Below are 24,984 nucleotides of genomic sequence, written 5' to 3'. Positions count from 1 at the left end.
CTGAAGCACAGCATCTCAGGGAGACGGTTGGGCCTCCGGAGAACTGTGGGCGGGTCTGACTGATGTCAAGCCCTCCACAAGAGGTGGAGGAGCAGTCTTCTCTGAACTCCCCCAGGGAAAGGGAGACTCCCTTTCCCAGTCTGCTAAGTAGAGGGTGTTTTTCCTGGACACTGACGCTACCGCTAGACCACGGTCCACTTGGCAACGGGCCTCTTCCCAGACACTGGCGCTACCGCTAGACCAAGGAGCCCTCCGGTGGCCCTGCCTGGGCATCACAGAAGGCTCACACTCTGGTCTTCTGGTCACTTCTCACTATGTCCCCTCAGCTCCTATCTCTTTATGGCCTGGTTTTCTCTAGGTCATGATTGTAGAGCGAGGAGTATTATAATATTGGAATAAAGAGTAATTGCTACAAACTAATGATTAATGACATTCATGTATAGTCATATCTATAATCTATATCTAGTATAACTCTTGTTATTTTATCTATTTTATTAGACTGGAACAGCTCGTGCCCTCGGTCTCTGCCTCGCACCTGGGTGGCTTGCCGCCCACATTTCTGTCTCCATGAATTTGACTGACTGGGGTCCTCACGTGAGTTAGAGCACACCGTCCTTGCCCTTTTGTGTCTGGCTGCTTTTGCTCATCACAGCGTCCTCAAGGTGCATCCAAGTCACAGCGCAGGCCGGTTTCCTTCCTTTTTCAGGCTGGATCATGTTCCACTGTGGATGAGCCACAGTGTGTTCACTCACGCGTGTTTGGATATTTGAGTTGCTTCCACCTTTTGAACAATGCTGTTAGTGAACATGGGCTTATGTTTTTTTTTTTTGTTTTTTCCTCTTTAGAGTCAGGGTCTTGCCCAGTTGCCCAGGCTGGAGTGCATGAGTGCATGATGCGATCATGGTTCACTGCAGCCTCCACCTCCTGGACTCAAGCAATTCTGCCTCAGCCTCCAGAGTCACTGGGACTACAGGCACCCTCAGGGTGCCTTTTTTTTTTTTTTTTTTTTTGAGACGGAGTCTCGCTCTGTCGCCCAGGCTTGAGGGCAGTGGCCGGATCTCAGCTCACTGCAAGCTCCGCCTCCCAGGTTCACGCCATTCTCCTGCCTCAGCCTCCCGAGGAGCTGGGACTACAGGCACCCACCAGCACACCCAGCTAATGTTTTCGTATTTTTAGTAGAGATGGGGTTTCACTGTGTTAGCTGGGATGGTCTCCATCTCCTGACCTCGTGATCTGCCCGCCTCAGCCTCCCAAAGTGCTGGGATTACAGGCGTGAGACACTGTGCCCGGCCGGGGTGCCCTAATTTGTTTTTGTATTTTTAGTAGAGCTGGGGTTTCATCGTGCTGCCCAGGCTGGTCTTAAACTCCTGACTTCAAGTGATCCACCTGCCTCAGCCTCCCAAAGTGCTGGGATTACAGGCATGAGCCAAGGTGCCCGACCAGTGTTGTTTTTAAGATGGGCCAATTGCAATGAGCTTGTTGGATGACAGAGTGGGCCTGAGGGGCAGGAGAGTGCAACCCCTCTGCTCTGGGGAAGCCGGCCTCAGGCTGGGGCACGGGCAGCTGAAACCCTCAGCGGCTGCTCCTGGGCTGTGGAAGAGAGTTTATGCAGGGAGGGATGGGGTCACATGAATGGAGGGAATGGAGGAGGCCTGTAGCCCAGCACTGAGGCCTACTGGGGAGGCAGCTCAGGAAGGCCACAGAGTCAGGCCCAGCCCAAGACCTTTGCCCTGAAGCTAAAATAGGCCCTTGAGCCTGGTTTAGAATGGGTGGCCTCCAGCCATAATAGGTCCTGGGGTGGTGTGGGAGGGAAAGGGCCAGTCTGGGACCGCAACATCTTCGGGCTGTGTGTAGAGCTGCCCCCATCATGGTCTCGGGGCCCAGAAATCATCTGCACCCCCAGCGGGCTCCCTTAAGGGCCCCCAGAAGGACACCACGGTGGGTGGCCCAGCCAGAGGGGCACCATGAGATCTGCCGCTTGGCGGGGTGAGGCTGCCAGGGGAAGCACCCTGACCCCAGGACACTGGGCCCAATGCCCGCCCTGCCCCGTCCCGCCCTGCACATGGCAGGACAGAGTCCTTGGGCCTCAGGCATCCAGCTCCCCACCCCAGCCCCACCCACAACACTCAGGGTCAGGCTGGCTGGACTGGGCAAGAGGTGGCATCTGGACTCCCCCTTCAGAAGGCAAAGCTGCCCTGAGATCTGCCTTCCCCTTCCCCCAGACTTCCTGCCATCACCACCACAGTAGAGATAAGGCCTCTAGGCTCAAAGGCCAGAGAAGGAGCCCACAGGGAGGGCAGGGCTGGGAGCCACAGCCTCCCTGCCCCCAGGGCTAGAGCTGGGGTCTTACCCCAGTCTTATCCTGACCCAAGCCCGGCCAGGTGGCTGCCAGGGCCCAGGTCCGCCTTCCTGGTTGTCTGTGTTGGAGCTTCCTGGGGCTTTCTCTGGCTTAAGGGAGCATGACTCAGCAGGCACCTTTTCAGTTCCTTTGATTCCATCGCAGTCCCCAACAGGGACCATAACCCAGGACCCAGGAGGAGGTCCATGTCCCCACCCCCAACTGGGGCCACCAAGGGTGTTGGGGCAGCCTCTGTTGGGAGGGGCAGAGGCATGGACCTGGGAGCTCTCAGGCTCTGGGGGCATCTGTGCACCTCTGCCATCCGTCCCCCAGCTTGGAGGCAGCCTCCAGATGGAGAGCCAGAAGGGGACACTCCGGCCCTGCCCCACAGCTTGAGGGGCAGCAGGAAGAGGACAGAAGCCCACCCAGACTGGCCTGGCGTGGTGGCTCACTCCTGTAATCCCAGCACTTTGGGAGGTCCAGGCAGGCGGATCACCCGAGGTTGGGAGTTCAAGACCAGCCTGACCAACATGGAGAAACCCTGCCTCTACTAAAAATACAAAACTAACCGGGTGTGGTGGCGCCGCCTGTAATCCCAGCTACTCGGGAGGCTGAGGCAGAAGAATCACTTGAACCCGGGAGGCGGAGGTTGCAGTGAGCCAAGATCACGCCATTGCACTCCAGCCTGGGCAGCAAGAGCAAAACTATCTAAAAAAAAACCCACCCAGGCTGCCTGTCCAGGGGAAGGGGCCCAGCCCTCGCCCCCCACCAGCACTGGCTTCAGGCTATTGGGGAGGATCTGCCGCTGGAATGGTTAACCCAGGCATCTCCAGCAGCCAATCACAGAGCTCTGCAGGAATACCTGGGAGAGGTCCTCATGCAGGCCGAGCCGGGCGGGTCCTAGCCCAGCCCCAGTCTGGCCCTGGACAACCCCAGCAAAGCCGCCCTCAGCCAGCCCAGAAGCACTGGGCCTTGGCCACAGCAACACCCACTGAGCACGCTGGGAGCTGAGTATGGCGTCCCTGGTCTCGCTGGAGCTTGGGCTGCTGCTGGCTGTGCTGGTGGTGACGGCGACGGCGACGGCGCCCCCGCCTGCTGGTCTGCTGAGCCTACTCACCTCCGGCCAGGGCGCTGTGGATCAAGAGGCGCTGGGCGGCCTGTTAAATACGCTGGCGGACCGTGTGCACTGCACCAACGGGCCGTGTGGAAAGGTAACAGCCCCACCCGACGGGTCCCCCAGCCCTGGCCTCTTCCGGCACGCTCCGCCCTGCCAACTGGCAGCAAAGGGCCCTGGGCAAACTCCAGGAGGCAGAGGAGGCTGGCGGCAGTACCTGGGCACCCTGGCCCTCCCCGCAGGCCAGAGCCCACCCTCATGCTCATGAGGGCAGACAGGCATACCTCTCTAGGGACACACAGTCCCTCTTCTCCCCAGGACCCCAGGGCCACCTCCCCCTGCCGACCCCCAGCCATCAAATTGGCAGTGGCTCCAGGGGAGTCCCCTGGGGATGGGGGACCACTGTTGGGGACCCCTCTCTGTGCACCCTTGTAGTTGGGGAAGGAGAACAGGGTCCTGGGGAGACGGAAGGGCACAAGGGGTTGAGAGAGGATGGTGGACGTTGTTGGGCCTGAGAGGGAGAGGAAACAGGCCTGTGGGGAAGCCCCTTGGCTAGGCCTGCCTCTCCCCTCCCTGGTGGGCCCAGAGCCCCTGCTCACCTGTCTCTGCCCACAGTGCCTGTCTGTGGAGGACGCCCTGGGCCTGGGCGAGCCTGAGGGGCCAGGGCTGCCCCCAGGCCCGGTCCTGGAGGCCAGGTACATTGCCCGCCTCAGTGCCGCCGCCATCCTCTACCTCAGCAACCCCGAGGGCACATGTGAGGACGCTCGGGCTGGCCGCTGGGCCTCTCGTGCAGACCATCTCCTGGCCCTGCTCGAAAGCCCCAAGGCCCTGACCCCGGGCCTAAGCTGGCTGCTGCAGAGGATGCAGGCCCAGGCTGCCGGCCAGACCCCCAAGACGGTGAGGGACAGTCCAGGCAGACCAGGGGAGTGGGTGAGGAGGGCCCCACAGCCTAGGGGGCCAGGCCTGGCTGCAGAGCCTTCAGGGAGCCTGGGGGCCTGGGGAGACACCCGGGAGTCGGCCTCCAGCTGGGGATTCACAATGTGGAGCTCACTACCGGGCACCTGGGGGCCTGCAGGAGCCCCAGGAGGGGTCTCACGAGGGAGGAACCCAGAGGGCTGAGTGCCTGAAGCAGCTGGGCCCGGCAGGGAGGGCTGTGGCTCCAGGGAAGGGCGGGGCTGGTGGGGGTAGATCCTGTAGTTGGCGTGGGAGATGCATCCAGGGACAGCTGGGTGGATGGCAGAACTGGATGCAAGGTCACACCAAAGGCTGAGGCGGAGGCCCCCTCTTCCCCAGGCCTGCGTAGACATTCCTCAGCTGCTGGAAGAGGCGGTGGGGGCGGGGGCTCCAGGCAGTGCCGGTGGCGTCCTGGCTGCCCTGCTGGACCACGTCAGGAGTGGGTCTTGCTTCCGTGCCTTGCCGAGCCCTCAGTACTTCGTGGACTTTGTGTTCCAGCAGCACAGCAGCGAGGCCCCTATGACACTGGCTGGTGAGGCCTGGGCTGGGCTGTGGAGGGGGACACCCCTGAGTCCCCAGCCTCCATGTCCCTGGGGGGCAGGGCTGGAGCCCACACAGACTTGCCGTGCTGACTCTTCTCCCTGCTAGAGCTGTCGGCCTTGATGCAGCGCCTGGGGGTAGGCAGTGAGGCCCACAGCGACCATAGTCATCAGCACAGGGGAGCCAGTGGCCAGGACCCTGTGCCGCTCGTCACCTCCAACGACAGCTCCAGTGTGTGGGACACGGTGAGCTGTGCCCTGGGGTAAGATGGGGCCCCACTGGGGTCTGCTCAGGCCCCTGAGCCTGTCCTGCCACTCCCCAGGTATGCCTGAGTGCCAGGGACGTGATGGCTGTGTATGGACTGTCGGAGCAGGCTGGGGTGACCTCGGAGGCCTGGGTCCAACTGAGCCCTGCCCTGCTGCAACAGCAGCTGAGTGGAGCCTGCACCTCCCAGCCCAGGCTCCCCGTCCAGGACCAGCTCAGCCAGGCAGAGAGTGAGTGCCCAGCCCGGCACTGTGCTGGCAGTGCAGAAGTGGGGCCACATAGGGAGGAAGGAGTGGCTGCGGAGGATGAGGGATGGAGAGAGGGAGCAGGGCCTGGAAGTAGAAACAGCAGACACAGGGGAATGTGGCGTCGCCAGGAGGGGAGTGGGGCTTTGAGGCAGGATCGTCAGCCTGAGTGAGGGACTGGCCCACACTGACCACCTGCAGCTCTGGTGAGTGACGCCCAGGAAGCAGGGGCTGAGTCTGGAAGAAAAGCTCTCACAGCCACCTCACCCACCCCCAGGGTATCTGTACGGCTCCCTGGCCACGCTGCTCATCTGCCTCTGTGCGGTTTTTGGCCTCCTACTGCTGACCTGCACTGGCTGCAGGGGGGTCACCCACTACATCCTGCAGACCTTCCTGAGCCTGGCGGTGGGTGCACTAACTGGGGATGCTGTCCTGCACCTGACGCCCAAGGTCTGCCCCCACCATCCCCCGATCCTGGCCTTCCCTTCCCCACCATGGACTCCCAGGCCATGCCCTCCCAGGGCCCTTACCCACACCACCCCCTGACCCCTGACCCCTCTCCCTGGGTCTTGGAGGGAGGCGCCCTGTGCCCCCGCTAGCCCAGCGCCCCTACTCCCCAGGTGCTGGGGCTGCACACACACAGCGAAGAGGGCCTCAGCCCACAGCCCACCTGGCGCCTCCTGGCTATGCTGGCCGGGCTCTACGCCTTCTTCCTGTTTGAGAACCTCTTCAACCTCCTGCTGCCCAGGGACCCAGAGGTCAGGCTTCTTGGGAAGGTACCCGGCGGGTGGGTGTGCTGGGGGCCTGGCGGACACTGAGCAGCTACCCTCACAGGACCTGGAGGACGGGCCCTGCGGTCACAGCAGCCACAGCGACGGCGGCCACAGCCACGGTGTGTCCCTGCAGCTGGCACCCAGCGAGCTCCGGCAGCCCAAGCCGCCCCACGAGGGCTCCCGCGCGGACCTCGTGAGTGGGCGCCCGATGCCCCACCCCACGCGGAGCCCCTCCCACAGGCCCCTTCCCACGCCCACACTCCCAGCCCCACCCCAGGCCTGCGGCCCCGCCTCCGCCTCCCGCGGTGATCTGGCGCCCCGCCCCGCCGCGTTCCTCCTCTACCTCTGGGCGGGACTTACTCAAGGCTCCTCGCAGGTGGCGGAGGAGAGCCCGGAGCTGCTGAACCCGGAGCCCAGGAGACTGAGCCCAGGTGAGTCCAGGGGGCGACCCCGAAAGGGCTGGGGGATCTGGGGTTTGTGTGGAGCGTGAGCGGGGCCCGGGGCTTGGCGGTCAGGGACAGGCCACGCGAACCCACGGCCGCTGCATCCGCAGAGTTGAGGTTACTGCCTTATGTGATCACGCTGGGCGACGCCGTGCACAACTTCGCCGATGGGCTGGCCGTGGGCGCCGCCTTCGCGACCTCCTGGAAGACGGGGCTGGCCACCTCGCTGGCGGTGTTCTGCCACGAGTTGCCGCACGAGCTGGGTGAGCGGCGGGCGGGGCCTGGAAGGAGGCGGCCGGGGCCGCACGGGGCTGGGCGGGGAGACCGGGAACAGGTGGGCGGGGCTGGTGGTTAGAGCGCGGGACCGAAAGAAGGTGGGCGGGGCATGTAAATAGGAGGGCGGAGCTGTTGATGTGGACCCGCCCCCAGGAGACTTCGCGGCCTTGTTGCATGCGGGGCTGTCCGTGCGCCAAGCGCTGCTGGTGAACCTGGCCTCTGCGCTCACGGCCTTCGCCGGTCTCTACGTGGCACTCGCGGTTGGAGTCGGCGAGGAGAGCGAGGTCTGGATCCTGGCAGTGGCCACCGGCCTGTTCCTCTACGTGGCACTCTGCGACATGGTCAGGATGGCGAGGGGAGGGGCTGCTCTGGGCTGGGAACTGAGCAGCGGAGCTGAGCACGGGCGCTGACCTGGTGCCCACTTGCTCCTCAGCTCCCGGCCATCTTGAAAGTACGGGACCCGCGGCCCTGGCTCCTCTTTCTGTTGCACAACGTGGGCCTGCTGGGCGGCTGGACCGTCCTGCTGCTGCTGTCCCTGTACGAGGATGATATCACCCTCTGATACCCTGCCCTAGTCTCCCACCTTTGACTCAAGATCCCACACCCCACAAACCTACAGCCCAGAAACCAGAAGCCCCTATAGAGGCCCCAGTCCTAACTCTACAATAAAGACACTCTTGTCCTTGGAGCATGGCTGTGCTCTCCTTGCTGGATGGGAAAGGTCCTCAGCTGAGAAAGGACAATTGCAGCACTGCCTTCTCCCCATCGGGGTGCCTCGAAGTGAAGCAGGAAGAGCTGCACTCAGGGCCCCCCAGGCAGCCAGCCTCAGGCACCCCCTCTTTGATGTGGAGACCCTGCCTGCCTGAGGAGTGGGGTCAGGGAAATTCGCCAGGGTGTGTGGGCAGCAGGTGGGACCCTGTCCCCAAACAGTAATCAGACTTGCTTACCTATAACTGCTTACACAGCTGAAGGCATATTTCTCTGTCATGGAAAGCAAGCCTGGAGATAATCAGACCAGAGTGTGTGGCAGCCCATGGTTCCTGGGACCCTAGCCTCTTCTGACTCTGAGGCGTTAATCCTGAGTCCCTATGTGGTGGCCTCCTAGGGCTCCCATAACACAGCCTACCACAAACTGAGTGCCTTCAAACCAGAAACTTATTTTAGGAATCAAAGCATCAGGAGACTAATGCTCCCTCTGAAGTCCCTAGGAAACAGTCTGTTCCCCAAGCCTTTCCTGGCTACTGGTGGCCCCAGGTGTTCCTTGGTTTGTGGGCAGTATGACTCCAATCTCTGCCTCTGTCTTCACATGACCTCCCCTCCTCTCCCCTTTTCTTTTTTTTCTTTTCTTTCTTCTTTTGAGACAGAGCTTCAGTCTGTTGCCCAGGCTGGAGTACAGTGGCACCATCTCGGCTCACTGCAACCTCTGCCTCCTGGGTTCAAGCGATTCTCCTGCCTCAGTCTCCTGAGTAGCTGGGATTACAGGTGTGTGCCACCATGCCCGGCTAATTTTTGAAGGGGGCCAGCCCCTCCACACCTGTGGGTATTTCTCGTCAGGTGGGATGAGAGACTGAGAAAAGAAATAAGACACAGAGACGAAGTATAGAGAAAGAACAGTGGGCCCAGAGGACCGGTGCTCAGCATACTGAGGACTCACACCAGCACCAGCCTCTGAGTTCCCTCAGTATTTATTGATCATTATTTTTCCTATCTTAGTGAGGGGAGTGTAGCAGGGCAACAAGTGGGGAGAAGGTCAGCAGGGAAACATGTGAGCAAAGGAATCTGTATCATGAATAAGTTCAAGGAAAGGTGCTGTGCCCGGATGTGCACGTAGGCTAGATTTATGTTTCTCTTTACCCAAACATCTCAGTGTAGCAAAGAGTAACAGAGCAGCAGCGCTAGATTTATGTCTCTCTCTACCCAAACATCTCAGTGTAGCAAAGAGTAACAGCAGTATTGCTGCCAGCATATCTCACTTCCAGCCACAGAGTGGTTTTCTCCTATCTCAGAAAAGAACGAAAGGGAATGGGCGGCTTTACACCAAGACATTCCAGTCCCAGGGAGGAGCAGGTGACAGACGTCTTCCTCTTAACTGCAAAGAGGCCTCCCTCTTTCACTACTCATCCCTAGCACAGCACAGACCCTTTACGGGTGTTGGGCTGGGGGATGGTAAGGTCTTTCCTTTCCCATGAGGCCATATCTCAGGCTGTCTCAGTAGGGGGAAACCTTGGACAATACCCAGGCTTTCTCGGGCAGAGGTCCCTGTGGCTTTCCGCAGTGCATTGTGTCCCTGGTTAATCGAGAATGAAGAATGGTGATTTTACCGAGCGTACTGCCTGCAAACATATTGTTAACAAGGCACATCCTGCACAGCCCTAAATCCATTAAACATTGATTCAATACAGCACATGTTTCTGTGAGCACAGGGTTGGGGCTAAAGTTACAGGTTAACAGCATCTCAAAGCAGAAATAATTTTTCTTAGTACAGATCAAAATGGAGTTTCTTATGTCTTCCTTTTCTACATAGACACGGTAACAATCTGATTTCTCTTTCTTTTCCCCACAATTTTTGTATTTTTAGTAGAGACGGTTTCACCATGTTGGCCAGGCTGGTCTGCAACTCTTGACCTCAGGTGATCCACCCACCTCGGCCTTCCAAAGTGTTGGGATTACAGGCGTCAGCCATCGCCTCCTATTGACTTTTAAAAGGAGGTTGAGTGTGGCTCAGAGGTCACACGCCTGAGCATCCAAGTGGCCCTTCCCCCACTGCCCAACAAGCAAGTGAGTAGATTTGGATGCAACAAAAACATATTTCCACGCCATTTTCTTGGGCGTAACGATACTTTCTTGTTTTTTTTTTTTTCGCATGATTCCGTTTCTAGGTCCTAGGCCCGTGCCTGGTCCAGGATCCAAACTGGAAGCTGGCACTGGGCCCGCCCTGGGTAGGCATCAGTGAGCAAGGCGGGCGGACAGCGCTGGGCTCGCGGGCGCGTTGGCGGCGGGGTCGCTCTGCGAGGGGACACTGGGCAGCCGGGGCGTGCGGCCTCTCTAGGAAGCTTTCTCCGAGCCCCCTCTTCCGGACCCCGGCGCGGCTCCCTGCACCCGGGGGCTAGGAGCGGAGTCGCTTCTCCCTGCAGCCGTCCTGGGTCTGGTGGAGACGCATCCCCGGCCCACCCCGAGCAGCTGCAGCCGGCGCCCCTGCGGCTTCCCACCCGCGCTACTCCGCCCGCAGCGGGGAGGCCCCGCACTTCACGCGCTAGGGGTTTGGAGTCTGGACGCCCAGCCCGGAGCCGAGCCGCCGGGCCGCCCCGCACCCCGGGCCACCAGGGGCCGCTGTCGCCCCTGCAGCAGCTCTCACGCGGCGGCGCTGCGCAGGCGCCGAAGCCCGGAACCTTCGCGCCCAGCTTCTGGGCCCGGCCGGGCCAAATTCGCCGCCGTCCCGGTTCCCCTCCAGTCGGCTCCAACTGCCAGGTGGGCAGCCGGGAGGGCTGCCGAGGCGGTAGCGCAAGGCCGGCGAGGGACGCGGTACAGGGCCGGGGTCCTGCGCGGGCGACCCCGCTCACTCTTCCTCTCCCGGCCTTGCGCAGCCCGGGTTGGCGCCATGTACGCCGTGTACAAACAGGCGCATCCGCCCACCGGCCTGGAGTTCGCCATGTACTGCAACTTCTTCAACAACAGCGAGCGCAACCTCGTGGTGGCCGGGACCTCGCAGCTCTACGTGTACCGCCTCAATCGCGACGCCGAGGTAGGCCGGGCCCTGGGCGCCCTCCCCGCCCTCCGCAACGTGAGTGCTCTCACCGCCCCCAGTTGCAGATGGAAGAGCCAAGCCCCAGACAAGTTCAGTGATTTGCTTAAGGTTCCCCTGCCTGAGGAGCCAGGATATGACCCAGAATCTCTTGTGCTCAGGTTCTTTCTCGTAGCTGCTGCCCTGTTCTGCCTCCTTCCTGCCCCACCGGGAAGGGCGCGCTGCCTAGCCGCCTTGTTTGCTCTTCTGTTCTTTCAGCAAGTTGTTTGGAAGGAACGAACGCCCACTGTGTGCTGGGTAGCAGATACCATGTGGACCTGCAGACACTTGGGGGAGGGGAACCTCTAAGTAAACACACCTGCCCCTGAAGCAAGTGCTGCTGCGGGGATAAAGGAGTGAATGAAGGAGACTGTATTTCCAGTCGCTTGGTCAGAAGAGCCTGTCTGAGGCAGAGTGGGAGTTTATCAGAGGAAGGACATTCCTAGCACCACGAACAAGGCCAGGTCTAGGATGGGGACAGACTGTTGACAGGAGTCTTGGTACAGTGGGGCACATGCCTCAAGGGTTTGGGAAATACAGTGGCGTTTTGGTTGCCAGAGGGTTGAAAGCTGGTCCAGGAAGGCTACTTGCAAGAGGCAGTTTCTCCATTGTTCTTGAAGGGAGGAGTAACTCTTACCCAGGCCCAGGGAGGGTGAGAGGAGGGTGTTCCAGGCAGAAGAAACAGCCTGTGCACAGGTCCAAAGCAGTTGAGGGTGGAGAGTCATGCACAATGTGGCCGTAGTGTAGAGTGGATGTGGTGGTGGGGATGGAGGGAGGTAAGCTGTGGTCAGGACTGTTCTCCACAAAGCAGGGAGGAGCCACAGGAGGGTTGTGAATAGGGGCTGACCCAGCAGGCAGATGGGTCAGAGGCGCAGGCCAAAGGAGGCCAACCCTCCTGGGCACCTACCCCAGCATACACATGTGTTTGCTGGCCAGGGCTCCCTCCTCTGAAGGCTTGACGAGGGCTGGAGTTTCTGCTCCGAACACACTGTTGGCAGAAGGCTGCAGTTTCTCACCACATGGGCCCCTCCCTGGGGCAACTCACAACATGGCAGCCTCCCTCACAATGAGAGAGTCACCAAGACTGAAGCCACAGTGAGTCCTGTAACCTAATCTCAGGCTGGGTGCATTGGCTCACAATTATGGTCCCACACTTTGGGAGGCTGAGGTGGGATGACTGCTTGAGGCCAGAAGTTCAGGACTAGCCTGGGCAACATAGCAAGACCCCATCTCTACAATTTTTTTTTTTTTTCCTAGTGAGACAGAGTCTTGCTCTGTCACTCAGGCTGGAGTGAAGTAGTGTGATCTCATGCTAACTTTTTTTTTTTTTTTTTTTTTGAGACGGAGTCTCGCTCTGTCGCCCAGGCTGGAGTGCTGTGGCCGGATCTCAGCTCACTGCAAGCTCCGCCTCCCGGGTTCACGCCATTCTCCTGCCTCAGCCTCCCGAGTAGCTGGGACTACAGGCGCCCGCCACCTCGCCCGGCTAAGATCTCATGCTAACTTTAACCTCCACCTCATAGGTTCAGACAATTCTGGTGCCTCAGCCCCCTAAACCCTCCACCCAGTAGCTGGAATTACAGGTGTGTGACACCACGCCCAGCTAATTTTTTATTTTATTTTATTTTATTTTAGTAGAGACAGGGTTTTGCCACATTGGCCGGGCTAGTCTCAAACTCCTGAGCTCAGGCAGTCCACTCACCTTGGCCTTCCAAAGTGCTGGGATTACAGGAGTGCACCGCTGTGCTTGGCCCAAATATAAAATATAAAAGTTAGCTGGGTGTACTGGCCTGTGTGTAGTCCTAGCTCCGTGGGAGGCCAGGGTGGGAGAATCGTTCAAGCCCAGGAGGTCAAGGCTGCAGTGAGCTATGATTGCACCACTACACTCCAGCCTGGACAACAGAGTGAGACCCCATCTCAAAAAAAAAAAAAAAAAAAAGGCCAGGCGCGGTGACTCATGTCTATCATCCTAGCACTCTGGGAGGCCAAGGCGGGTGGATCACCTGAGGTCATGGGTTCAAGACAAGTATGGCGAACATGGCAAAATCCTGTGTCTGCTAAAAATAAAAAAATTAGCCGGGTATGGTGGCAGGCACCTGTAATCCCAGGTACTCCGGAGGCTGAGGCAGGAGAATTGGTTGAACCCGGAGGCAGAGGTTGCAGTGAGCCGAGATTGTACCACTGCACTCCAGCCTGGGCGACAGAGCAAAACTCCATCTAAAAAATGAAGTAGTGGTAATACACTGTTAAACTGTCATATTCTACTGGTCATATCTACCAACCCTGGTAGGGGAGGCGGAGGCTGCAACACCTCCCAGCATTCACTGCAGAGGGCGTCGTGCTGCCGTGGACGCTGGCCACTGGGGGTCGGCCGAGGTGCTCATTCCACATCAGGCAGCAGTGCAGAGCAGGAGGGTGCGCAAGAGTCTGGAGTTGAAGAGTGAGGTCTGGTATGGAGGTAAAGCCAGAGTCTTCAGCCTGGGGGTGGTGTCTGCCCTTGGAAACTGGCACCCAGAATATAGCCCAGGACAGGGTCTTGGGGCACCCCAACATTGAGAGATTGGGGAGATGAGAGGCCATGAAAGAGGTGGAGGTCGCATGGCCTGGAAGGCAGGGGGAAAGCTGGACAGGGCCCTGGAGGCCCAAGAAGGGCAGCTGGGAGGGACTCGACACTGGGTCCTACGATGCTGAGCCTCAGGTGATGTGACCCCGATGGGGCAGGCTGGGGCCATGAGGGGCTGTGGTCTGATTGGAGCAGGGGTAAGAGCCCAGCAGAGGAGGAGAGTCAGTAACAGTGAACAGAGACAACTCTGGAGGAGATGTGTGTAAACTGAAGCAAGAAATGGAGCCGTAAATGCAGGAAAAGAGGTTTTCTTCTTTTGTTTTTTGTTTTTAAGAAACGGGGTCTTGCTATTTTGTCCACACTGGCCTCAAACTCCTGGGCTCAAGCCATCTTCCTGGGGTCAGTCTAGTCATGGCTCTGTAACAAACTGCCCTGGAACATACAAACGAAGTCTTTCATCATAATTGCATACACCTGGAAGTCTGCTTTTCAGGGATTCATCAGAGTGTGGGGATTCCTTGGCGCTCCTCCACCAGGGCTGAGCCTTGACAGGAATGACTTGAAGAGCTGGGGACAGGCCAGATGTGTCTTCCCCGACCCCCACCCCATCCCTCCACTCTCCCCTGTCCCCCAGCGTGGCTAGCTGGGTTTTCCTGGCAGCATGGCGATGTTGGTGTAGTTGAGCTTCTTGCAGGAACTCAGAGCCCAAGGAGCCTAAGGCAGAAGCTGCCAGTCACTTTAAGGGCTAGACCAGGAAGGCACGTCCCTGCCATCACAGTCTGCCCTAAAGGCAGCCTTTAGCCCAGATTCACCTGGAGAGGGAGGGAGACAGCCACCTTTCGTGCAGCTGTCTTTTTTTTCTTCTTTTTTGAGACAGTGTCTCCCTCTGTCACCAGGCTGGAGTACAATGGGGCCATCTCAGCTCACTGCAACCTCTGCCTCCCGGGTTCAAGCGATTCTCCTGCCTCAGCCTCTCGAGTAGCTGGGATCACAGGCGCTACCACCACGCCCAGCTAAGTTTTAGTAGAGATGGAGTTTCACCATGTTGCTCAGGCTGGTCTCGAACTCTGACCTCAGGCGATCCACCCGCCTTGGCCTCCCAAAGCTCTGGGATTACAGGCTTGAGGCCCTGTGCCCGGCCTCGTGCAGCTGTCTTGAGTCTGTCCCAGAGAATCGAGTGCAGGCTTGGCTTGGCTTGGCTTGAGTGTGACCTGCGCACCCATGGCCATGGGAAGGCAGGCACAGAACATGGGCGCAGTGAAGAGGGTGGGGGTGTCTGCTGATAACTCAGTCTCTGGGGGAGGCAAGAAGCAAGGCCAGTTGCACCTCAGGGTGTTGAGGGGCTGTTGCTTTGCAAAGAGAGGGAGGAGAAGGCATGGATAGGAAATGGGTGAGCATGTGGCCTTGGGCAGCACAAAAGGCCCCTTTATGGGGAAGAAAATATACAAACAACACTGTTGAAATTAATAAAAGTCTGTTTTGTTTTGTTTTTTGTTTTGAGACACAGTTTCGTTCTTGTTGCCCAGACTGAAGCGCAGTGGTGCGATCTCGGCTCATTGGAACCTCTGCTTCTCCGGTTCAAGCAATTCTTCTGTCTCAATCTCCTGAGTAGCTGGGATTACAGGCACGCGTCACCACGCCTGGCTAGTTTTTTGTGTTTTTAGTAGAGACGGGGGTTTCACCATGTTGGCCAGGCTGGTCTTGAACTCCTGACCTCAAGTGATCCACCTGCCTTGGCCTTCCAAAGTGCTGGGATTCCAGGTGTGAGCCACCGTGCCCAGCCAGGAAATTCCCAGGTGTTTAGATGAGACATTTGTGTTTTTGACACGAACACCACAGAAGAGGCACACAGCACCCCATCAGTTTCCAGGAGGCCCCATGACTGGTGCTGGTGCTTTGATGCTTGCTTGGGTAGTGCTGGCCTGGACTCCCCCACTGTAAGGTTCTTTCTTTCTTTTGTAACGAAAAGTATCTTGTAGGGACTTATTTTCAAACCCTGTAAACATGCTCCTATTCAAATTTTCGGGTTTTTTTTTTCTTTTTTTCTTTTTTTTTTTTGAGACGGAGTCTCACTCAGTTGCCCAGGCTGGAGTGCAGTGGTGCTGTCTCTGCTCACTGCAAGCTTCACCTCCCGGGTTGCCGCCATTCTCCTGCCTCAGCCTCCCAAGTAGCTGGGACTACAGGCGCCCGCCACCTCACCTGGCTAATTCTTTGTATTTTTAGTAGAGACGGGGTTTCACCATGTTAGCCAGGATGGTCTTGATCGCCTGACCTCGTGATCCGCCTGCCTCGGCCTCCCAAAGTGCTGGGATTACAGGCATGAGCCACCGCGCCTGGCATTTGGTCACTATTTAGCTATTTATTCTGTCCCCGTTCCCCCAGGATGCCAGTTAGACATTAGACCATTTGACTATGTACACATTTTTCTTTTTTTTTTTTTTTTTTTGAGACGGAGTCTCGCTCTGTCGCCCAGGCTGGAGTGCTCAAGAAGAAAAGCTGGCCCGGATCTCAGCTCACTGCAAGCTCCACCTCGCCGGGTTCAGCATTCCTCCTCCTCAGCCTCCCGAGTAGCTGGGATACAGCGCCGACAGGTTTGCCCGGCTAGTTTTTTTTTTTGTATTTTTAGTAGAGACGGGGTTTCACCGTGTTAGCCAGGATGGTCTTGATCTCCTGACTTGTGATCCGCCCGTCCTCGGGCCTCCCCCAAAGTGCTGGGATTACAGGCTTGAGGCACCGGCCGGCCCAGGCCCTTATGTACACATTTTTCTTAACATTCTTCTGAGGCCGGGCGCAGTGGCTTCAAGCCTGTAATCCCTAGCACTTTGGGAGGCCGAGACCGGGCGGATCACGAGGTCAGGAGATTGAGACGCATCCTGGCTAACACGGTGAAACCGCCCGTCTCTACTAAAAAATACAAAAAAATTAGCCAGGCGAGCGGAGGTGCGCCTGTAGTCCCAGCTTACTCGGGAGGCTGAGGCAGGAGAATGGTGGGCAAACCGCGGGAGCGGAGCTTGCAGTGAGCTGAGATCAGCCACTGCGCTCCAGCCTGGGTGACAGAGCCGGAGAGCTCGCGTCTCAAAGAAAAAAAAAAAAAATTCTTCTGAGTGGTGGCTGGGCACAGTGGCTCACGCCTGTAATCCCAGCACTTTGGGAGGCCGATGCGGGTGGATCACCGGAGCTCAGGAATTCAAGACCAACCTGTGCAACACAGTGAAACCCCGACTCTACTAAGATACAAAAAAAAAAATATATTAGCCGGCGTGACAGCATGCACTTGTAGTCCCAGCTACTCGGGAGGCTGAGGCAGGAGAATTGCTTGAACCCGGGAGGCAGAGTTTGCAGTGAGCCGAGATCACGCCACTGCACTCTAGCCTGGCGACAGAGCCAGACTCCGTCTCAAAAAAAAAAAATTCTTTTGAGTGGTTACCCGTGTTTCTTGCATGTACACTGAAGTGCAGTTCATCTCTGTGTGTTGACCTTATACTTGGCAGAGGGGATCAGGCGTCCTTGACTCGTCCCGACCAAGAGGGAAAAATTTTTTTTTTTTTTGAGACGAAGTCTCTCTCTAGTCCCCAGGCTGGGGTGCAGTGGTGTGATCTCGGCTCACTGCAGCCTCCACCTCCCGGATTCAAGGGATTGTATCACTTGAGGTCAGGAGTTGAAGACTAGCCTGGTAACCGGGCGCTGTGGCTCACGCCTGTAATCCCAGCACTTGGGAAGGCCAAGGCTGATGGATCACGAGATCAGGAGATCGAGACCATCCTGGCTAACACCTTGAAACCCCGTCTCTACTAAAAATACAAAAAATTAGCTGGGGGTGGTGGTGGGTGTCTGTAGTCCCAGCTACTTGGGAGGCTGAGGCAGGAGAATGGTGTGAACCCAGGAGGTGGAGCTTGTAGTGATCCAAGATCGCGCCACTGCACTCCAGCCTGGGGGACAGAGCAAGACGCCATCTCAAAAAAAGAAGAAAGACCAGCCTGGCCATGGTAAAACCCTGTCTGAATTAAAAATACGAGAATTAGCCGGACATGGTGGTGGATGCCTGTAATCCTAGCTACTGAAGAGGCTGAGGCAGGAGAATCGCTTGAACCTGGAAGGCGGAGCTTGCAGTGAGCCGAGATTGCGCCACTGCACTGCAGCCTGGGCTACAGAGTGAGACTCTGTCTCAAAAAAAAGAAAAAAATTCCTATTTTGCTTTACTGAGAGTTTTATCATGATGCTTCTATCAGAGGCTTTTTTGTGTCCGTTAAAATGACACGATTTTTCTCCTTAATTTTGACAGCATGGTAAGTTTAGTGATGGCTGTTCTTGTGGAAAACGAGTTTTGTGTTCCTGGAATTTTTGTTGTAATACTCCTGCCTGTCACTGGCTCATCTGCAGGTGTTTTGAGGAGGTTGATGTCACTTCCTGTCCCACCTGTCTGGGGGCTGTTGGGGTGGCCTGAGCCACCTGCGGTGCCATCAGTCCCACACCAGTGAGTGAGTTTTTTTTTTTTTTTTTTTTTTTAAAGTTTGTCATTACTTCTGAAACCTTTGGTAGAATTTGCAGGGGAAGCCCTAGAGTTGCCCTTGTCAGTGTGAGGTGGGTATTGGTTTGTGGATGCCTCTTCTGTATCTGTTAACCAGCTTCCAGGATGCCCTCCCCATAGCACAAGTCCATCGTGAAAAATGACCTCGAGGTGGCTCACACCTGTGATTCCAGGTGTGAACTTTGGGAGACCGAGACAGGTGGGAGACCGAGACAGGTGGGTCACCTGAGGTCAGGAGTTCGAGACCAGCCTGGCCAACATGGTGAAACCCCGTGTCTACTAAAAATACAAAAATTAGCCGGATGTGGTGGCAGGCACCTGTAATCCCAGCTACTCGGGAGGCTGAGGCAGGAGAATCACTTGAGCCCAAGAGGCAGAGGTTGCAGTGAGCCAAGATTGTGCCATGCCATTGCACTCCAGCCCGGGTAACAGAGTGAGACTCCATCTCAAAAACAAACAAATAAAAAAACCCACTTTTCCCTTGCCTTGAGGCAATGGTATATAAGTATGCTAGCTAAACTAGCTACTTGGCAAAGAAGACACAGCCTCTTACCATTCTGGGACAGCAGTGAAAAGGGAGGAGGTAGAGAGGCAGCCTGAGGGAGCCCGAGGCGTCAGGATAGCTCAGGGCTTCCTCCTCTCTAACAGGCGCAAGGATCAGTAGCTACAGGTACCCCTTGGCTCTGGCTTCCTATCCTGTGACATTCGGACCCGGGGCCGGTGCTGGGCTGCTGTGAGTGTGCAATCAGGCAGGTTTGGGGGTGTGCAGATGCAGAGACAGTGCACTCTGACCCTGAGTACTTGCCTCACAGGGCCTAGCTACTAGGGAGCCGTGAGGTAGGGTTTCCTGGGGAGGGGCCTGTGCCAGGGCTGTGCTGTGGGTGTGAGAGCATGAACGGGGGTCGCTGTGGGGGGGTGTGCACAGCTGTCTCCAGAAGCCCCTGGTCTGCTCCGTCCCTCCCTCCCTGCTGCAGAGAGGGTTTGGGCAGAGCTCCCAGGAGGCAGGGGCCAGACTTGGTGGTTTTTTCTCATTCCCTGGATGAGGTGAGCTGCCAGATGTGGCCCCTCACTGCCCTCTCTTTCTCCCCGCTCCAGGCTCTGACCAAGAATGACAGGAGCACAGGTGAGTGTGGTGGGGTGGCCTGGGGCTGTGCGGGTGCCAGGCATGGCTGGGCCCTGACCCTGAGCCCTGGCGTCTCCCCTAGAGGGGAAGGCCCTGTGTGTGCCAGTGCGGGTGCCAGGCATGGCTGGGCCCTGACCCTGAGCCCTGCGTTTCCCCTAGAGGGGAAGGCCCACCGGGAGAAGCTCGAGCTCGCTGCCTCCTTCTCTTTCTTTGGCAACGTCATGTCCATGGCCAGCGTGCAGCTGGCAGGAGCCAAGCGGGATGCCCTGCTCCTAAGCTTCAAGGATGCCAAGGTGAGTGGTAGGCTTGGCGGGGTGGGCCTGGCCAAGTCATGGGAGTGGGTGCCAGGGCCTGGTGGGGTGGGCCTGGGCACAGCTGTTGGTTGCCGGGGGTGACACTGTCAGGACAGGCAGTCGGCAGCCACGGCTGTGCCCTCTGACCCCAGCTGTCTGTGGTGGAATACGACCCGGGTACCCATGACCTGAAGACCCTGTCGCTGCACTACTTTGAGGAGCCTGAGCTTCGGGTAGGGCCATGCTCACGCCCTGACCCAGGCCCCAGCCCAGCCACCCTCCCTCCCCCTGCAGCTGGGTTCTATTGCCCCAAGTGCTTCCCTTGGGGTCTCCTATGCTGGGCCTGGCTGATGCCCCCTCTGCCCCCAGGATGGGTTTGTGCAGAATGTACACACGCCGCGAGTGCGGGTGGACCCCGATGGGCGCTGCGCAGCCATGCTTGTCTACGGCACGCGACTGGTAGTCCTGCCCTTCCGCAGGGAGAGCCTGGCCGAGGAGCACGAGGGGCTCGTGGGTGAGGGGTGAGTGCCAGCTGACACAGGCTGTGGTGCTCGGGTGGGGGGCCCCAGAGCCCAGGCTCCCCTCCCCGCACCCCCTCCTCTCTTGCTGAAGCCCCTGGCCCCCCAGGCAGAGGTCCAGCTTCCTGCCCAGCTACATCATCGATGTCCGGGCCCTAGACGAGAAGCTGCTGAACATCATCGACCTGCAGTTCTTGCATGGCTACTACGAGCCCACCCTGCTCATCCTGTTCGAGCCCAACCAGACCTGGCCTGGGTGAGCCCCCTAAGGAGGCCCCTCTGCGCTGTGGGCCCCCCAGCTGCCTTTGCCTGGGGCGGGGCTCATGGGGCATGGGTGGGGTTTGTGGGGTTTGGAGCAGGGATGATGGGGTGTGGGTGGGGCTTGGGGGTGGGACCTGGATCTCTGCAGGGAGGTAAGGCCCTTGGCTGACTCACTGGCATCCCCAGGCGCGTGGCTGTGCGGCAGGATACGTGCTCCATCGTGGCCATCTCACTGAACATCACGCAGAAGGTGCACCCCGTCATCTGGTCCCTCACCAGCCTGCCCTTTGACTGCACCCAGGCTCTGGCTGTGCCCAAGCCCATAGGTGAGTATCCTGGGAGTGGATGGGGGGTGTGTGGAGGGAGCACTGAGCCTGCCCACCAGCCTGTGTCCACCTCCAGGTGGGGTGGTGGTCTTTGCCGTCAACTCGCTGTTGTACCTGAACCAGAGCGTCCCCCCGTACGGTGTGGCTCTCAACAGCCTCACCACAGGCACCACAGCTTTCCCACTACGTGAGTGTGGGGTGGCTGGGGTGGGGCCAGGGATGGCTTGGGCCTGCCTAGTCGGCCTGACCACCCACCCCACAGGCACCCAGGAGGGTGTGCGAATCACCCTGGACTGCGCCCAGGCCACCTTCATCTCCTACGACAAGATGGTCATCTCCCTCAAGGGCGGCGAGATGTGAGCCCCTCCCCTGCCCATGAACTCTGCCCTCACCATCCCCCCAAGTCCCCTAGGGTCTCCTGGCCCCCTTCCCTCCCCCAGGTCCCCGTCCCCGACTCAGAATTCTCCCTGCCCCCAGCTACGTGCTGACCCTCATCACCGACGGCATGCGCAGTGTCCGAGCGTTCCACTTTGACAAGGCGGCCGCCAGCGTCCTCACCACCAGCGTGAGTTGGGACTGGGGGTTGGCTCTGGGTCCAGGCCTGGTCCCGCCCTCACCCACCTGCCCTCCCTCAGATGGTCACCATGGAGCCCGGGTACCTGTTCCTGGGTTCTCGCCTGGGCAACTCCCTTCTCCTCAAGTACACAGAGAAGCTGCAGGAGCCCCCGGCCAGTGCTGTCCGTGAGGCTGCCGACAAGGTGGGTTTCCTAGGCCCATCGGGCCACCGCCCTTCATGTGGGCACCGCCGTGGCATGCCACTCAGTGCTCCTCCTGCCTCACAGGAAGAGCCTCCCTCAAAGAAGAAGCGAGTGGACGCGACGACCAGCTGGTCAGGTGAGGGCCGGGCCAGGGCTGGTCGGGAGCGGGGCCAGGTGACCCAGGGCTGCGCTCAGGTGAGCTCTCTGTGTGCAGCTGGGGGTAAATCGGTGCCACAGGACGAGGTGGATGAGATTGAAGTGTACGGCAGCGAGGCCCAGTCGGGCACACAGCTGGCCACCTATTCCTTTGAGGTGAGATTGAGGCAGCAGTGCCCCCATCCCAGCAAGTGCCCCCAGCGGCCCCTGACTTTTGCTGTGCCGCAGGTGTGTGACAGCATCCTTAACATCGGACCCTGCGCCAACGCTGCCATGGGCGAGCCTGCCTTCCTCTCTGAAGAGGTGCCCAGGGTTGTGGTCGGGGCTGTGGGCAGGAGCTGGAGTGTGAGTGGCGGTGGGGGGCATAGTCCTCACCCCTGAGTCCTATGCAGTTTCAGAACAGCCCTGAGCCGGACCTGGAGATTGTGGTTTGCTCTGGCCACGGGAAGAACGGGGCTCTGTCAGTGCTGCAGGTGTGTGAGCAGGTAGGGGCGGGTGCCTCCTGGTGGGACCTGGGTGGGCTCACACCCCCATCACACCCCCACCCCATCACCATTCTAGAAGAGCATCCGGCCCCAGGTGGTGACAACCTTTGAGCTTCCCGGCTGCTACGACATGTGGACAGTCATCGCCCCAGTGCGTAAGGAGGAGGTAGGTGCGAGCCCGCTGCAGGGATGCTCTGGGATGGGACCGGCACTGCCTTCTTGTGGACTGGGGGGGGCCCAGGTCGCATCTGCATGCCTGCCCTCACTGGACTGTGGCTCCCAGCCTGTTCCCCTTTGGCCCTGACAGGAGGACAATCCCAAGGGGGAGGTCACAGAGCAGGAACCCAGAAGCCCTGAAGCAGACGATGACGGCCGTAGACATGGATTCCTGATTCTGAGCCGGGAAGACTCAACCATGGTGAGGGGCAGGGCCTGGGACCTCGGGCTGGGGCCCCCTTCGGGGGGTGCCTCCCTCACAGCTGTTGCCCGCAGATTCTGCAGACGGGGCAGGAGATCATGGAGCTGGACACCAGTGGCTTTGCCACGCAGGGCCCCACGGTCTTTGCTGGGAACATCGGGGACAACCGCTACATTGTCCAAGTGTCACCGCTGGGCATCCGCCTGCTAGAAGGAGGTAGGTGGGTGGGGATGGTGGGGGATGGGGCAGGGGGTGAGCCCTGGGGAGGAGCGTGCTGACTGCCCCATGCCCACAGTGAATCAGCTGCACTTCATCCCTGTGGACCTGGGCGCCCCCATAGTGCAGTGCGCCGTGGCCGACCCCTATGTGGTCATCATGAGTGCCGAGGGCCACGTCACCATGTTCCTGCTGAAAAGTGACTCCTACGGTGGCCGCCACCACCGCCTGGCGCTGCACAAGCCTCCGCTGCACCATGTAGGCCCCTCATTCCCGGCGTCCGCCCATCCCCGCCCCCTGTCCACCGCTGAGCCCACCCCTCTCCCCACAGCAGTCCAAGGTCATCACGCTGTGCCTGTACCGAGACCTCAGCGGCATGTTCACCACTGAGAGCCGCCTGGGTGGGGCCCGTGACGAGCTGGGAGGCCGCATCGGCTCGGAGGCCGAGGGCCTGGGCTCGGAGACTAGGTGCGTGGGGGCAGGGGGCACAGGTAGGGACTTGGGTCCCTGTGGCTGGCAGGCTGCCTGTGACCCTCTGCTGGCCCCCAGCCCCACCGTGGATGACGAGGAGGAGATGCTGTATGGGGATTCGGGCTCCCTCTTCAGCCCCAGCAAGGAGGAGGCCCGAAGAAGCAGCCAACCCCCTGCTGACCGGGACCCTGCACCCTTCCGGGCAGAGCCCACCCACTGGTGCCTGCTGGTGCGGGAGAATGGCACCATGGAGGTAGGTGGTGCCCTGCGCTGTGGCCCAGCCGGCTCCGCCTGCCTGCCTCCACTGACTGCTGCCCACCCCGCAGATATACCAGCTCCCCGACTGGCGGCTGGTGTTCCTGGTGAAGAACTTCCCCGTGGGGCAGCGGGTCCTCGTGGACAGCTCCTTTGGACAGCCCACTACACAGGGCGAGGCCCGCAGGGAGGAGGCCACGCGCCAGGGGGAGCTGCCCCTCGTCAAGGAGGTGCTGCTGGTGGCGCTGGGCAGCCGCCAGAGCAGGCCCTACCTGCTGGTGAGAACGCCTGACCTGGCCTCCTCTTCCCGTCTTCCCCACGGCCCCGCCCCTTCCCATGGCTCCGCCCCATCTCCCCCACGGCCCCGCCTCACCCTGCCAGGTGCATGTGGACCAGGAGCTGCTCATCTACGAGGCCTTTCCCCACGACTCTCAGCTTGGCCAGGGCAATCTCAAAGTCCGCTTTAAGAAGGTGCCAGTGGCTGGACTGCAGGGGCGTGGGGTGGGTGCAGCACAAGGGATGGGTTTCAGACCGGGAGCCCCTGGAGGACCTGCATGGTTCCCCCCCCCAGGTCCCTCACAATATCAACTTCCGTGAGAAGAAGCCAAAGCCATCCAAGAAGAAAGCAGAAGGTGGCGGCACGGAGGAGGGGGCTGGGGCCCGGGGCCGCGTGGCGCGTTTCCGCTACTTCGAGGATATTTATGGCTACTCAGGGGTAGGCCAGCACCTTTGCAGGGGACTATGGTAGAAGGGAGATGTGGCCTTATCCACAGCATCCTGATAGTGCCTGCCCCTAGGTGTTCATCTGCGGCCCCTCCCCTCACTGGCTGCTGGTGACTGGCCGAGGGGCTCTGCGGCTGCACCCCATGGCCATCGATGGCCCTGTCGACTCTTTTGCTCCATTCCACAATGTCAACTGTCCCCGTGGCTTCCTGTACTTCAACAGACAGGTGGGGCCTGGCCGGTTCCCAGCAGCACTGGCCGATGCTGCCCCAGCTGGGGGCTGAGGGGGAGGGAACAGGAGAAGGGACCATTGGCTCCAACCTGAGGACCAGGAAGAGTGTCCAGAGGGCGATGGGGTTGAGGCTGAGGAGGTGGAACCTGGGGCTTGGTGCGCCAAAGGTCTGGAAAGGGGTGGTTCGAGTTGGGGCTGCAGCCCCTGGGGTCCCCGCCACTGCTCTGCTGACTAGCTGGGCAAGCCCTCACAGGGCCCGGCCTCTACAGTTCTCAGGAGAGCTGACTTGAGCACTAGCTCTGCCCCTTGGCTCTTCTGTGAGTTTGGGAGGGTGCACATGCCTTCTGATCCTGGTTCCCCATTTAAGCCACCACAACACTCCAGGTCGCTTGAGGCCCTGACTGGGATGCGGTGAGTGCTTCCCAGGCACCTGAGGACTCAGGACTGTCTGTGAAAGAGGGCAGCCCTGGCTCCCTCTGCCTGCTTTTCAGTCCCCAGCACGGCAGTCTGTGGACTCTTTGTCTGCAGCCTCCAGTGCCCTCCTGGCCTAGCTTTCCCCTCCCCTGTGGCCAACATCCCTAGCCCTAGCTGAGCCTGGGAAAATGGACAGGAGCCCCAGAGGCTGAGCGGCAGCCCATTCCAGGACCTTGCCTGGACACAGCTGCCCCTCACCCACCCCTGCTCCCGAAGAGCTGAAGGCAACATCCCAGGGCTCTTGGCAGCCTGGGCCTGCCTGCCCCTGCCCTTGGCTAGCCCTGGATCCCCTGACCCTGTGCCTCCACCCCAGGGCGAGCTGAGGATCAGTGTCCTGCCTGCCTATCTGTCCTATGATGCCCCATGGCCTGTCAGGAAGATCCCACTGCGCTGCACGGCCCACTATGTGGCTTACCATGTGGAGTCCAAGGTCTGCCCCCCACTCCCACCCCCACCCCC

General features: G+C 59.4%; 2 protein-coding genes across 10 annotated transcripts in view; both read left to right on the top strand.

The window, feature by feature from the left end:
* The first annotated feature begins 3,002 nt into the window (after nucleotides 1–3,002).
* On the top strand, nucleotides 3,003–7,635 carry SLC39A4 (solute carrier family 39 member 4). 4 transcript variants are annotated; one of them, XM_017883519.1, is made up of 12 exons: nucleotides 3,003–3,549; nucleotides 4,068–4,349; nucleotides 4,746–4,938; nucleotides 5,055–5,191; nucleotides 5,269–5,440; nucleotides 5,733–5,860; nucleotides 6,076–6,213; nucleotides 6,290–6,421; nucleotides 6,605–6,659; nucleotides 6,782–6,934; nucleotides 7,101–7,288; nucleotides 7,381–7,635. In XM_017883519.1, exons 1-12 carry the CDS (start codon nucleotides 3,352–3,354, stop codon nucleotides 7,507–7,509), a joined length of 1,905 nt encoding a protein of 634 aa, XP_017739008.1. In that variant the 5' UTR covers nucleotides 3,003–3,351; the 3' UTR covers nucleotides 7,510–7,635. The 4 variants fall into 4 exon arrangements, with proteins under 4 accessions (XP_017739008.1, XP_017739007.1, XP_017739011.1 ...); XM_017883518.1 differs by having other exon boundaries at nucleotides 5,733–5,905; XM_017883522.1 differs by lacking the exon at nucleotides 4,068–4,349 and having other exon boundaries at nucleotides 5,733–5,905.
* A 2,667-nt stretch (nucleotides 7,636–10,302) lies between these two features.
* CPSF1 (cleavage and polyadenylation specific factor 1) overlaps nucleotides 10,303–24,984 on the top strand; it is a 17,404-nt gene continuing 2,722 nt past the window's right edge. The window contains exons 1-27 of one of the 6 annotated variants that reach the window (XM_017883513.1): nucleotides 10,303–10,415; nucleotides 10,532–10,689; nucleotides 18,912–18,939; nucleotides 19,099–19,232; nucleotides 19,385–19,465; nucleotides 19,602–19,753; nucleotides 19,860–20,006; nucleotides 20,198–20,337; nucleotides 20,414–20,524; nucleotides 20,600–20,693; nucleotides 20,815–20,902; nucleotides 20,973–21,095; nucleotides 21,180–21,231; nucleotides 21,310–21,407; nucleotides 21,480–21,554; nucleotides 21,644–21,724; nucleotides 21,813–21,902; nucleotides 22,044–22,154; nucleotides 22,229–22,370; nucleotides 22,450–22,628; nucleotides 22,702–22,838; nucleotides 22,920–23,094; nucleotides 23,168–23,374; nucleotides 23,478–23,567; nucleotides 23,668–23,811; nucleotides 23,894–24,046; nucleotides 24,839–24,955. In XM_017883513.1, coding sequence (XP_017739002.1) covers nucleotides 10,546–10,689; nucleotides 18,912–18,939; nucleotides 19,099–19,232; nucleotides 19,385–19,465; nucleotides 19,602–19,753; nucleotides 19,860–20,006; nucleotides 20,198–20,337; nucleotides 20,414–20,524; nucleotides 20,600–20,693; nucleotides 20,815–20,902; nucleotides 20,973–21,095; nucleotides 21,180–21,231; nucleotides 21,310–21,407; nucleotides 21,480–21,554; nucleotides 21,644–21,724; nucleotides 21,813–21,902; nucleotides 22,044–22,154; nucleotides 22,229–22,370; nucleotides 22,450–22,628; nucleotides 22,702–22,838; nucleotides 22,920–23,094; nucleotides 23,168–23,374; nucleotides 23,478–23,567; nucleotides 23,668–23,811; nucleotides 23,894–24,046; nucleotides 24,839–24,955 — 3,093 coding nt within the window. In that variant the 5' untranslated portion in view covers nucleotides 10,303–10,415; nucleotides 10,532–10,545. Of the gene's footprint in view, nucleotides 10,690–17,668; nucleotides 17,763–18,911; nucleotides 18,940–19,098; nucleotides 19,233–19,384; nucleotides 19,466–19,601; nucleotides 19,754–19,859; nucleotides 20,007–20,197; nucleotides 20,338–20,413; nucleotides 20,525–20,599; nucleotides 20,694–20,814; nucleotides 20,903–20,972; nucleotides 21,096–21,179; nucleotides 21,232–21,309; nucleotides 21,408–21,479; nucleotides 21,555–21,643; nucleotides 21,737–21,812; nucleotides 21,903–22,043; nucleotides 22,155–22,228; nucleotides 22,371–22,449; nucleotides 22,629–22,701; nucleotides 22,839–22,919; nucleotides 23,095–23,167; nucleotides 23,375–23,477; nucleotides 23,568–23,667; nucleotides 23,812–23,893; nucleotides 24,047–24,838; nucleotides 24,956–24,984 lie in introns of all 6 variants that reach the window. The other 5 variants (XM_017883508.1, XM_017883514.1, XM_017883509.1 and 2 more) reach the window with 5 other exon arrangements.

This window comes from Rhinopithecus bieti, unplaced genomic scaffold (assembly GCF_001698545.2).
Source record: "Rhinopithecus bieti isolate Rb0 unplaced genomic scaffold, ASM169854v2 scaffold_13617, whole genome shotgun sequence".
Taxonomy (NCBI): Eukaryota; Metazoa; Chordata; class Mammalia; order Primates; family Cercopithecidae; genus Rhinopithecus; species Rhinopithecus bieti.
Note: the sequence above shows the minus strand (reverse complement) of the source record. Positions and strands in the feature narration are given on the sequence as shown.

Excerpts from the sequence above, each read along its gene's own strand:
- SLC39A4 (XM_017883518.1), top strand. The coding sequence starts at position 3,352 with ATGGCGTCCCTGGTCTCGCTGGAGCTTGGGCTGCTGCTGGCTGTGCTG. Across the intron at positions 4,350-4,745 it reads CCGGCCAGACCCCCAAGACG|GCCTGCGTAGACATTCCTCA; the intron begins GTGAGGGACAGT and ends CCTCTTCCCCAG. Across the intron at positions 4,939-5,054 it reads GGCCCCTATGACACTGGCTG|AGCTGTCGGCCTTGATGCAG; the intron begins GTGAGGCCTGGG and ends TCTCCCTGCTAG.